The sequence below is a fragment of the Cavia porcellus genome, unplaced genomic scaffold (genome assembly GCF_034190915.1).
Source record: "Cavia porcellus strain 051 isolate PalLab524CR breed Dunkin Hartley unplaced genomic scaffold, mCavPor4.1 scaffold_14, whole genome shotgun sequence".
In the NCBI taxonomy this organism is placed as follows: domain Eukaryota; kingdom Metazoa; phylum Chordata; class Mammalia; order Rodentia; family Caviidae; genus Cavia; species Cavia porcellus.
Genome location: NW_026947497.1, coordinates 8,885,935 through 8,899,831, shown reverse-complemented (window position 1 = coordinate 8,899,831; position 13,897 = coordinate 8,885,935). Strand labels below are relative to the sequence as shown.

Genomic DNA, 13,897 nt, shown 5'->3' with positions numbered 1-13,897 from the left:
TTAATTCTATTGGCTATGATAGTGATACTGTTAGGCAAGAAATGCCCCTCCACCCTGATTAGCTTCAAAATGTGGATCAAGAAATGGAAGTGGGGACTGGCTGAGCTCAATGACTATTTTCTGAAACATTTTGCATCATGGTGGAACTCAAGCCTTTCACCTGTAAAATGGACTACTACTTTTTGTGCTCTTGACTCGAGACAAAGCTGGCATTTCATGTAGATTCACAAATTCCACAGATCAAAGACACAAATATTCCCAGCTCCAAACCACAGGAAGCTTCTCTCTGGAAGGTCTACATTCTTTGCGTGTATTTTTATACTTACCTAATAAATCGTTTTAAGCCACTTTAAAAAAAGAAAAAAATACTAAAGGAAGTTGGGAGAGAGATGAAAAACAGAGCAAAATGTTGACAATTGTTGAAACTATTGAAGTTGAGGAATAAAATGATAATAAAAATCAATCTTGCAGCATGTAGGATATAAATCAAGCAGAGAGGATAGATTATGTAATAAATAACAATAATATAAAAGCGAAATTTTTGGGGGGAGAGTGACAGGGAACAACATTTCTTATTTATATTATAAATAAAATAAAGTTTTAAACAGATGAAAGATAAAAACTGGAATCACTGACCAATACATACACACACCCTATAGCTGGAATATTTCCTAATTTTTTTTTTTTATTTCCTAATCTTAAGGTTGACAAGAATCGTTAAAAGGAATAAACAACAAAGGTACATACAAGCAACAACAGAAATTCAAAGTGTAAAATATAAACTTGCCTTCTGTATTTATTCTCAGTGCCTAAACAGTGTTGACACACTCAATGGATAGTGAATAAGAGAGAGGCACAAATTCTAGTCTTAAAACACGAAGACTCTGATATAGTAATAGCACTTACAGAAACTTCACTTAAGGACATAATGAGATAAAGGAGCAAAGGGGTGTGTGTGCATGTGTGCATGTGTGTATGTGTACGAAAGGAAGTGGTTCTCCACCTTCAGCTATGGTAAACCAGTTGATAATAAGACACATAGCTAAAAATGATAAAGGACATAGCAACAGAGAGATTTCACTTTACACTGTTAAATGAAAAATTAACAAAACAACATTCATATTAATTTCCTTTGTTAAACAAGTTGTTTGGATGACTAGCTTCTTTGTGGCTTTTCCTCTATAATACACAGCAACAATCCTGGAAAGACAGATCTCAAATATTGCTCTTTGCATATGTAAATTATTTAGTGGTACTGGGAATCAAACTCAGGACTTTGGACTTGCCAGGCAAGTGCTGCACCACTGAGCTATATCCTCAGCCTTGCTCTTTGTATCTTGATGGTAAGTATACTGATTGCTACTTACTTTCTTGCATTTTCTACAACTGATCATGCACTAAGTTTGTTTCTTAAAAAACCCAGAAAGCTATATAGTATTATCAAGTTTTTTCAAGTATTTAATGAAAATATTTTTCTAATTTTTATTTTTGTTTTTAAGCATCTTTTGATACTCTTCCAAATCTTAAAAAGTTAAAAATTTTTTTTCTTTTCCAAAGGCCAACTGTTGGGATCTCAAAACTATTTATGAAAAAAAAGGCCTTAGATTTCAGAACTCTCCCAAATAGCTAACAAAGTGCAACATCTAAAGGCATTTCAATTTTATTAGATAATGATGTTTAAACCTAAGGTAAGATAAGACTTTTTGATTTGTGTGTTTCTGTGGTACTGGGGATGGAACTCAGGGCCTTGTCTATGCTAGGCAAGCACTCTAGCACTGAGCTATACCCCAGCCCATACTTTGAGACAGTGTAATAGCCTATCTGACTTCTTAAGTTTTTGTCTGTCTCCTTTATCCAAACTCTTGTGAAGCCTATACTATGACTACAGTATAGGAAAGACTGTGATACAAAACAGAAAAAAGTTAGTTTTAAAATGTCATATATTAACTTGATTCTATTCCAAAGACAACCTCTTAACTTATAAAATAACTTCCCAAATGAAATGTGGAGAGGTAAATCCTTCCTATTCGCCTATTTCTGAGCCAGCCACCTTTCCCTACATAGTTTCAGACAGTAACAAGCAGAGGTCTCTCGTAACCACAACTCACCCACTGCAGCACAGCGGGAAGAATGAGCAATGCTGAACAAGGAAGGGTTCGAAGCTGAGGAAAAGGCACAGCTGGCTGGCCGACTCCTGTCCTCTGTCGTCACGGCACCCCATCACTAGTTCAAATGCTTTCTCCTAGCCCAACACCTCTCAGGGGTATTTTCCTTACTTCGGTTTTTGATAAAACCTGGTCTTCTACATTTTTAAGATGTAGGGAGAAACTGTGGATTATGGTTCCCCAAAAGAAATTGGCCTAGAGCACAAATACAAACATTAAACACACAGTGTTTCATATGGACCAAAGGAATCATAAAGAAAATTTAACAAAATGAGAGTTAGGGAAACCTGAACCAAATCAACCATCCTTCTCTAGTATCTTTGTGAATTTTCTTTTTCCTTCTGCATCTTAATTCCAAGATTAAACTGCAAAAACCAAATAATTTCCCTATTTCTCTAAGTTTTTATTCTTAGTTCACCATCAGATGAAATTTTTATGAGGTCAATCTAAGGATGGTTCATTACAGAAGTTACCATTTCATTCACTAACCAGTGTTAAACTTTCCTCCAGTAAGTGTAAGTGTTCTGCAGGTGAGGGAACTGACCGGGGTTGGAAGTGACCTGTGTGCGTGGAGACTTTGGCAGGTGCCACCTACGTGCTTCCAGCCTAGATTCCACAGCATTCAAACGGGACCACAGGGCCTGACCCAAAGCTTGGGCCACACTGCACACTGGCAGTTGCTGCGGGGAATGCCAGCTTAGTAATACAGGATTTTTTAAAACCTTAATTTTCTGGCTATAAAATATTTGTGGATTGCAGACTGAAAACTAAACATATAACGAAGAAAGGAAAAACACAGCTAGTATCTTCATATAGATTTAACTACTTTTAACAAAGTTACTACCAGAGGTCTGTTAGAAACACTGAGCTCCACAACGTGCCCCAGGCGCCCCTCCCTGGCCGTGCGTCCTACCTGCGGGTACTGCTGGAAGGCCGCGTAGGGCACAGCACCGGGCTGCACTCCTGAGGTTGGCGGAGCAGCTGCGTTCTGGTAACCAGGCTGAAGGGCTGGGTAGCTGTGGCCGAAGGGCTTGGCCACCTTTGCAGACTGAGGGGCAGTAGGCGTTGGCACAGGCTGTGGTTCCGGAACAGGGTCCGGAGCAGGGCTGCTGGCTGATGAAGAGTGCATGTCTAGGACACGGGAAAGAAAGGTGTTAGCTCTCAAGACTGGATGAGCTGTAGCTTCCTTCTCCTTCCCAGCACTCTCCCACGACAGTCTGAACACTGTGTGTGTGTGGGGGGGGGAGGTGGGTGGGTGGACCAGAACCCCAGGCACCCGTCTTCCCACTGAGCTAATGTTGTTCTATACACTGGCCTGTCCTACACTGTGTATTATTCATCGACCAGCCCTCAGCTGGTCTTCCTCACACAGCACACACAGGCAGACACACACGTGTGGCCAGCAGAGTTTGTTCTGATTTTTGCAAATTCTCTAAGCAGGTCTAGAGCTAAGAAACAAAACTCTGTCTGTCCGTCTGAGTCATCTGTGGTACCAGGTATTGAACCCAGGACTTTGACACTGAGCTACAGCTTTCAGCCCTCACTTTGTTTTTTAAACTTTTACTTGGAGAAAGGGTCTGGCCAGGTTGCTCAGCTGTCCATGCTGGGCTCAAACTTTGAATACTCTGTGTCAGCTTCCAAGACTGCTGGGGTTACAGCAAAGTTTTATTAAAACTGAAAAATACTCAAAGATTTAAAAACCACACACAAAATCAACAAAAAGAAACGCTACGGTAGGCATGATGGTGCATGCCTATAACCAAAGCACTCAGTTGAGAGGCTAAGGCAGGAGACTGGTCAAGCTTGAAGTTAGCCTGGTCTACACAGCCTGAATTATAAGGAAAATTTGCCCTAAAAAACAAACAAAACCAAAACAAACTAAAAAATTTATGTGCTACACAACTAGTATTAACATTGTAGTACACTGACTGTTGTTACTGGGGTTTTTTTTTTGAGACAGGGTCTCACTATGCAGTTCAGGCAGGCCTTGAACTCATTTTGTAGCCCATATTGTAACTCACCATGATCCTCCTGCCTCAGCTTCCCGAGTGCTGGGATTACAGGTATACGCCACACCTGGCACTTACTATTTTTACTATCATCATTATTATTTGTATTTTGGCTTTTTGAGACAAGAGTCTTACTATGGTGGTCCAGGCTAGCCTGGAACTCATAGTGATCCTTCGGCCTCAGCCTCTAGAGTGCTGGGATTTACAGGTATGCACCACTATGCCTGGCTATTAGCATTATTTTTAAAGCCAACTCAACAATGTATAATCGTTTTTTATCATATATATATTTTTGTAAAATGGTATTCTTTAATAGACTGTAAAAATAAATGTTCTAAAGCACATCTGATTTAATAAAGCATTTTTTTCAAGAGTCTCTTGAGGAATCACATCTTTCTCATCAGTTGCAACCTCGACTTATGCTATCATTATGTGCTGATTACAGAGGCTCTGCTCTGGCTTTTGGAAACCTCAGACTTCTCAGAAGGGTAAGAACTTCAAAGCAGTGTATACTGCATAGGTCTCCTGCTTGTGCCTTTCCACAGTGAGGCAACATAGGACCATGATGATCACTAAACAGGACCATAGTCATGAGCATAACGAATAATGGAACTAGAGTTATACACATGGAGTCCAGATCTCCTATGTCTTTAGGAAAGGAGAGTATTTCACACATTTCTAAACTCCTAGGATTTATCCTAGTATGGACGTACAGTAAAAGATGAACTCATGTAATATCACTGTTGTAGATATTTACTTATCTCCTGAATTTTAGTGCAACATTAACATCCAGAAAACTTGCCCAACGTAACACTATTAAAGCACAGTTCATTTTAAGATGGAAACTTGTTGACTGAATCAATAGACAAACATACCGAACTCTTAAGGGCATCTCTTATCTATGTCACAGGAATAGTTCACTTCAGGTTAACTCCAACCTCATGAAACACTATACAGTTTGGAATGTTTACCTTTTAGTATCTGAAAGTGATTCTTTTACAGTGTTTATGTAGTAGCAGTTTGTAACTCGTTACACACAAACACATGTACACACCACTGAGTCCTAGAGAAACAGCCACCTGAAGGATCAGGTGTTTCCTCAAGTGTCCTTGCGGAAGGGAGGGCCTCTGTGCTAAGCTGAGGGCCACAAGCACAGCGACAGTGAGTGCTGCTGCGGGGTCAGTGCAGCACACATGGCTCCGCTGCGGTTCCGAAATGGATGTCACTGTCGCGTGCAGGCAGGATGGCTCTGCTAGTCCTGAGGGGTAAAGCCATCAGAAAAAGAGGTGGTGGGCGGTTGTTAGGTGACTGTGAGGCTCTCAGTGATGTGAGACAGGAAGCCACAGCACAGTCTGATGACTATCAATTATAAAGCTTATTTCTTCTTTGAATACTGTCTGCTACCCCTGCAGTAGGGCTGCTCTTTGTGTAATGGAAAGAGGTTTCTAGACATGGATAAAGGGACCCTTCAAAACCCTACCCCAAGCAGCTCCTCTGTTCACCTGGTAGAGGTGGCCGGAGCTGCAAGGGCTGCCGCGGGGTCGCAGGCTACTCACATCCCAGGGCTGGCTGCAGGGAATTCAGAATTCAAGGGCCAAGGGTGGACCACAATGAGGGCATTTATTTAAAACACTGAAAAAATTACTTGCTATTCCATTTTTAAGAAAAAGCTAACAACAAAAATAAAAGAATAGATTTCCTCAGACATCCCAGTATTTACAGCTCAAAGTGAACAGTAGTAAACGAAGGCCAGGAAAATGCCCCTTTTCCAGCCATAGAAGCTACTGTGGGTGCTGTGTATAGTGTCCATGTCTGAAAGCAACTGGTGATCATTAACTTTCATATGCACAACACGCAAACCGAGTCACCTGGGTAGCCGCCCCCTTCTAGCACGTCGTAGCTGTTGGGCACTGGAGAAGCGCTGCTCGTGGTGGAGGAGCTGTCCACACCTGGAAGGGAACCACAACACTGGCTGAGTGCAGGGCGTGGTGTGGCTTGGCGCAGCCACTGGTGATTTCTTAAAAGATGTTTTTGCTGAACTAGAAAAATTCCTGACACCAGTAAAAAACATGAAATGACTGACATTTAACAGAATTTTAAAAAACACATGAGGATCTGTTAATAACAGACAAGAAAAGTTGGAAGAATGACTGAAGCTGATGACTGGAATAAAATTCAGTTCAACATATGTAATTTAGAGAACAGACATTAAACTATTAACAGTGTCAGACACACAAGTATGTATTTTAGGCTGACAGAAGCATTAGTGCTATCACATGAAACAGGACTTCTACCAAATCTTACGCCACTGAACACATCTGTTTGTTTTCTTGCAGCACTGGGCTTAAACTCAGGGCCTGCTCACTGAACTATATTCTCTTCTTTTCTTTTTTGATTTTGAGATGGGGTCACGCTAAGTTAAGTTGGCTAGCCTGAGTTGCAATCCTCCTGCCTCAGCTTTCCAGAGTCCTGAGATTACAGCTGTGTGACAGGCCATTAGTGTTATAATATTTTAAGGTAATTAAATTTTAATGGCTTTTATAAAACATCACAGCTCTTTTGAAAAACCCAAAGAGTACCTAATGTTGTGGGCTGTTCCCTAGCATATGATCAGGTTCTTCTATGCCTCACTTTATACAGCAGCAGAATGGGTAGTTATACCTGCCGTGTTTAATATAGTAACATGAATGAAAGGCACCCTAATAAGTGGTATATTAGGCTATATAATTTATTATTTGTGTTCATTCAAAACTATGAATAGTAGGAGAAAATGGGACTTATGATGAAATCTGGTGATAGGTCACAAGGATAGAACATGCAAGTATTTCTGTCACTCGTTCACTCAACAAATACGTCTTTTGGAATCTACAATTATCCTAGGTAGACATGCTAGAGCATATAAGGATATGTGTTAGGAATTTGGTGGTTGAAAAGACAAAGACTATTCAACAGTTATAAAATCCTACGGTATAGCTTCTCTCTGGTTTCTCCCATTAACATTATGACTGAAGTTTACTACCCCTTGGGCTGGTTTTGAACTATGGTATAAAAAGATGTGCACAGTCTTCATTGAATACGGGTGAGTGTGATATCAGGTGTACCAAGGGCAGAATAGCTCAAATTACCTGCATTTGATTCTCAACAAATAACATGACTGCAGGCTGAAGGTCCACCAGACTCACCACTGCCTGCTATGTAACTGAGGGGCGGGGCCAATCATCAGACTGTCTTCTGCGAAGAAGGCTGAGCGAGCTGTGAAACAGCCCGTGTTTTCCTGGAGCTTCGCTGAGGCGGGGAAACGACAGCACTTACACAGTAGGAAGGCTACAAAGGCAGCCGCAGGTGGCAGACACTAATCCTTACCAAGTGTCTCTTTATGACACAGGATCTATGCTGTTGCTCTAGCTTGTCCTTTCTCTCTCCGTGTCTGAGTCTGTAACCATAGCAGCAGCTGAGTTCAAGGTCAGGGGAGTTCAGCAGGGAAGAGACTAGAAAGCAGTGCATCCGAGCCCCATGAGCCACCACAGAGGAGCGGAGTTGCCAGCTGCCCAGTTGTGAGGCATGGAGTGCGACACAGGCCACAGGCTACGGACATCCTGGGGGCGCACTCAGGACAGGTGCAGCGCGCGTGGGTGGACAAGGTGTTGGGAGGAGAGGCAGCGGCGGCCAGCCCACTGGCTGCCCCGCAGAGGGAAAGCACTGCTGTGGCCACACCGCCTTCCCTGGGATGCTGAGAGCAGCTAGCTGTGTCTAGTTAGTTCAAACCCATGTCTGCAAGTTTATGAGGTGAGACAACTACATGGAGCACGGCACGGCACTGCACATGCATGCACTGGCCCCAGCATGTGCTTCAAAATGGCTCAGCAGGCCACGGGATTTCACCTCAACAAAGCCAAGCAGGCAGCAAGACATTTCAGTGTGAAGGAATATTCTTTTCAACAACAGGAGCCAGGACAACTCTAGATACGCCCCCACACAGAGAAGCTGGACGCGTTCCTCACCCTAGATAAAATTAACCAAAATGAGGCAGAGATGTAAACCTAAGAGCCAAAATTGTGACCTCTTAGGAGCCTTCATGCACTAACCCAAGGGCACTGAATGCTTACACGTGGCATCAAAGAAAGAAGCAACAAAAGAGAAAAATACATAAAACTGACTTCAACAAAATTAAACACGTTTGTGCTCCAAAGCACAAACCAGAGACACAAACCAAAGGGTGGAAAGAAACATTTGCAAATCATGTCTTTAATAAGGGTGTAATATCCACAATATATAAAGAATCTTGCAACTGCATAATAAAAAGACCAAAAAATTAAAAGTGAGCAAACATATTTCTCCAAAGAAGTTAAACAAGAGTCTAGTGGTGCAGGCCTGCACTCTGGGAAGCTGAGACAGGAGGATCACAAATTCAAGCAGTCTGGGCACAACTCTGCCTCAAAGCAAAACAAAACAAAACAAAACAGAAGCTAAGCAAAAGGACAACAAGCCAATGAAAAACTGTCCTGAAGAACCAGCCACTAAGGCAATGAAATAAGGCAGAACAAGCTACCTTATACGCCCAGGCTAGGACAGTCACAACCAAAGACACAGGGAACGGCAAGTTCTGGGAGGGATATGAAGACACTAGAATTCTTGTGGACAAGTGAAATGGGGAGGCCGCCTGGAAAACACTGGCAGCGTCTCAAAACCTGAAGTATGGAGTTAGCGCAGGGTCCAGCAATTCCCAAGAGAACGGAAAACAAATGCGCACAAAAGCCCACCCATGAATGTCCAGAGCAGCAGTATTCCCACGGCCAAGTGGAAGCAACTCAAATAGATGCATAAAAGGTGCTATAAATATATAACTTTAGCACTAAATGGAAGGAAACACAGATGCACACTGTAACATGGATGACCCCTGAAAACATGCCAAAAGAAACAAAGCCAGCCACAAAAACGGCACAACCGGGCTGGGGGTGTGGGGCTCAGAGGTACAGTGTGCAGGGGCGCGCAGGCCCCAGGTCCCCAATGCCAAAGCCACACACTGCTGTCTCCCTCAAGACCCAAGACTGGGAGCCGGAAGCCATGGAAAGACACAGAGTTTCTATTTTGGGTAACAAAAATGTTCTGAAATTACCTGGTAGTGAGGCTTACAAATTTTGTGATAATATAAAAACTGCTAAACAGTATAAATAGCTGAATCTTAGAATATGTGAATTATATCTTAATACAACTGTTACAAACACACTACATTCTCTCACACAGAAAAAAAAAAATTTTTTTCCCAGTACTGAAAATTGAACCCAAGGCCTTCATGCTGTGCTACATCCTAGCCCTCCTCTTCCTTCTGAGACAAAGTCTCCCCATGTCACTTAACTGCCTATGCTGGGCTCAAATTTGCCAACCTCTTGCCTCAGTATCTCAAGAGTGCTGGGATTGCACGTGTGTGCCACCACTATCAGCTAAGAAGTAGTTCAAAATGTACATAAAGAAATAATTATTCTTGGAAAAAAATGAAGCCCACAGATGAAAGATTAAACATACCAAATTATTTCAAAGATCATACTAATTAAGCTGCTTAGCTTCCTGTAGGTCAAACTGAAAGCAGATACTGAAAATAGCCCACTGTAGTAACAGCATAGCTACAAACTTTTAGTTACCCTATTTATTCAACTGTTTAAAACCTGTTTGTTTATTTTTACTGATTTTTGGTTTTTTGAGACAAGGTCTCTCTGTGTAGCCCAGACAGGCCCTGCACTTGCAGCAATCTTCCTGCTTCAGTCTCTCAAGTATTGGGATTACAGGTATACATCACCACACACAGCAAAATCTGCTCATTTATTTTAATTAAAATTTACTTTCAGAAGAAAAGACCAAGTACAAAGCTCTATTCTGGACCTGTCAAAGAATCAAAAAAAATGCCGCAATTATAAACTCTGATAAACCACCAAGCTAAACAGAGCTAAACTCTGCTGAAGCTGTTTAGATCAACACTCTATAATTAGGTCATGCCACCACTGCCACCACCAACCAGGACAGAATCGAAACACACACATACACACAATGCACTAGGAAACATGTACGTTCACATTCTGAAATGCTCTGGAGCACCTTTGCTCTCCTCACCACCCTAGAGGAAGCTGCAAACACCCTCACACCCTCAACAGCTCCACACCATGGCTCACGCTGGTGTGCGATCCGCTTTCCTCACACTCCCTCTGCCTCTGTGTGGCCGCTCCCAATAGGAACCTATGGCATGGGTGCAGCAGTGGGCTTGCTGACATCACCCAACACTCAAAGGGCTGCCAGCACGGTGTGACTTGTGGTCATGTTCGGCACATGGTAGGCAGTTCGCCTGGCTTTCCTTCTCCACATGGCCCATTCCTACTCATCCTTCAAATCTAAAAAGCCTCATACACCCTGTCCCATGTGCCTGTGGAAAACCATGTCCCTTTCTGTGACATGGTGCTGGTTCCCACCCTGGATTTCTGTACTCCTCGGGCAGTACCCTGACCACACATGGTATCTGTGTCCCTGCCATACACATCTGGTAGCTATGCTCCGGTTATGGACTCTGGAACCATGATACCAGCCAAAACAGGCTCAGTAGTCCTTACGCAAGGTGTCTGGATCCAGGAGCACTTCAGATTGATTTTTTTCTTTTAAATATATGCACACACATGAGATATCTTGGAGACGGGACCCACGTCCAAGCCCAAGTTCACCAGTGTTTCACACACACTTTCTGCACAGCCTAATAGTCATGTCATCAATGCTCCTGCATGTGTATGGGTTTGCAGGGGAGCAACGTGAGGTTCAGGTGGGCTTATTTTTGGTACAGGGTATTGGTGCTAAGAACGTTCTTCAGATTTGAGGCTTTTAGATCAGGAAGGTGCTCAGACTGCAATGCTTTCTGTGTGTGAGCCCGACACTAACCCTTAGCTCCAAGCTCCAAGCTCCTCGGCCTCTCTGTGCTGCTGGAGTGCCAGGAGCAAACGGGACAAGTGCATACACTGCACTTGGAAGGATTTCTCTCCCTCATTTTTTTACTGGTTGTGTCAAGGTTCAGAAAAAGAAAAGGGAAAAGAGAAAAAAAGGGGGCAAAAATCTGAGGAAGGAGGGGAGCTAAGGAGGGAGGGGGGAAGAAGGGATATATCAAAAAAACAGTTGACAATCCTTAAAGTTGGAAAAAGTGTTAGAAAACACTAAAACCTTTTAGAAAAGGCTTCACTGCTCCTTTAAAAGTCAAGCCACATGGGTCAATGAAAATTGTTGTATTTGCTAATATTACTCCATTTTTCGGATAATTTGACATCTCACTTACTCCTAACTTGTACAAAAACAGGAAAAAATGTCAGGCAAACTCCATAGCCATCACTTAGCAGTTCAGAGGGAAAATGAGGGCTTAACATCTCTGAGTTGCCCCTCATTAGAGCAAGTTTTCTGATAAAACCCACTCTGCGGGGCTACTACCAAAACTAATCAGACAAGAGCAGGGGTACACTGCACACAGCAGCAAGGCTCGGGAATATTCTTCATGTTCTTTTCCTTCTTCCTGTCCTCTAACAGTGTTACAAATGAAACAGAGAAAAATAAAACAAAAAGAGAACTTTTTGATGGATTTAATTGTCTTTTCTCAGATTTCAACTAAGTTCTCCACATACTACATCTAGATACTGGCCCTAAAATACTTTTTTCCAGTAAAGGAACCTGGACTCTCTGGGGAAACAGCTCACTCCAGGATTGCAGAGAGGAAGTTCAACATGAGTTTGGAATATTTATTGTGGTCTTAAAGTAACATTTTTTAAGACACAAAGCCATAAGGAAGATGTAAGCTCTGGCCAAATAGAGGGAAAGCTAATCAATGAATCTTCTTTATAGAACTCCAACTCATCAAAAAGGGCTGTGAGAGTGAAAATCATCAATCTGTGAATGAGATAATGCTGAATGAGTAACAGTTTGGTAAAGAAAAGACACTGCCTCAAAGACTCTTTAACAAATTACTTATTAATTTTAATGGGGGGAATGTAGTAACTTTATAGTGGAGAAAACCTGGCAGACATGGCCACAAGTGAATGATTAAAATTAGTCCCATAAATATGGGAAGAAACTAATATATGCCTCCAACAGGATGCACCGAGAACAGATAACTTCAGATATCCTGTCAAGCACATGCGATCCAAATCCAATCAGGAAGAAATACCACGTAGATTCATGAGGAACTGAGGAACATTTTACATCATTTTACTGTGCTGTGCTCTTCAAATATGTGAAGTTGAGGAATTATGTGAGGCTAAGGAATTATTGCAGACTGAAGGAGCCTGAGCAGACCTAACAACTGAAGTCAATGCCTGGCCATACAACAGCTGCCAGAAACCAAACCCAGGCAGCTGCTGAGACTGCGCAGTGGGCTGTGCGCCAGGTATCACTGAACCCCTGCTCAAGGCAGCAAGAGCCCGTGAGAAGAGCCAAAGCACATGAGGCGAAGCGTGTTATCCCGGAAGGTACACACCGGTGTTTCTTTTAAGCTTTCTGCATCTTCTGAGATTATGCTAACACAGTTACTTAAAATTTCTGATTTCTAAATTTTAAAAAATTACTTGTTATCTGACACCTTTTGCTTTCATTCCCCCAAATCATGCATTAAGACTGAAATATTTTAAAAATTCAGAGGAAATAGAAACTTTACTAAATAGATTGTGGAGCAAATCTTTCCATCAATAATCAAAATAATACATGGAGATCTTAGTTACTAATAATAACTTGAAATATCAACATTTATTAGTTCAGTCTTAAACTGTCAGAGTTAAATGGAGGAACAAACTGCATAATTTTCAGTAGTGTTCTACCCATCAAAGCAGAAAAAAAGATGTTAATCAGGCTGCAACTCATGAGCATATGTATAATGTGTTTAATTAACGTGAGAGGATGGGGGCTGGGGATTTAGCTCTACGGCATAAGTGCCTGCCTTGCAAGCAGGCAGTCGTGAGTTCGATCCCCGGTACCGATAAAAAGGAAAAAGACAACAACAACAAAAAAAAAACCATGAGAGGAGCTGCTACGTCATGTGCAAGAAAATAACTGAAAGTTCTGAGCCTTGTAAGTATATAAAAAGGCCAAGACCTCACAGAACTTTGTCCTACTTCACCCCCACTATTACAAAATCCATGTGACTCATCAGCACAAAAGAGCAGGTAAAGCAGACACTTCTCAGAGAAGGAGCCACAGCAGCCGTCAGCCCAGGGCTTAATCTGGGCTCATTCCCTGGCACATGACATGGGAGAAGTAAATGCATTTCTGAAGGAAGAAAATCTGCTATCATGAATGATGTATCTATTGCTTCCTAAAGGTAAACAAATGCAGAGGAGAAAAACAAAACAAATTCCTCATTTCAAGTGACCAAATCTTCTATAACCCAAAACAAGTAGATTCATCATGCATAATCTTCAGATGTTTTTTTAAAAGGCTAAAACTATAGAAATAAAAGGAAAATTGAGTAGGAGAAAGATCAAAAACTGGTGTAAAGCTAAGGCAGACCTGCTTCCTCATCCTCCTCCTCTTCCTCATCATCGGAAGCTGATGACAAGGGAGTCGGTGCGGAGCTAGCTTGATTATTAACATAGTCACCATACTGCATGCCTGTAAAGTGGAAAGCACAAATACAAGAGTCAAACCAACAGGAAAGACGAGAAATAAACTTTGACATTGCATTAAAAGTGAGAAGAATCTGACATTCCAAAGAAC

The 13,897-nt window shown here is 42.0% G+C and overlaps 1 protein-coding gene across 3 annotated transcripts in view; it reads right to left on the bottom strand.

Annotated features, from left to right (window-relative positions):
• Sec24b (SEC24 homolog B, COPII coat complex component) overlaps window positions 1-13,897 on the bottom strand; it is a 65,343-nt gene that overhangs the window by 22,933 nt on the left and 28,513 nt on the right. For 2 of the 3 annotated variants that reach the window (XM_005002899.4, XM_063260620.1), the window contains 2 exons: window positions 6,043-6,123; window positions 3,079-3,296 (listed from right to left, as the gene is read on the bottom strand). In XM_005002899.4, coding sequence (XP_005002956.1) covers window positions 3,079-3,296; window positions 6,043-6,123 — 299 coding nt within the window. Of the gene's footprint in view, window positions 1-3,078; window positions 3,297-6,042; window positions 6,124-13,690; window positions 13,793-13,897 lie in introns of all 3 variants that reach the window. The other variant, XM_003467997.5, reaches the window with a different exon arrangement.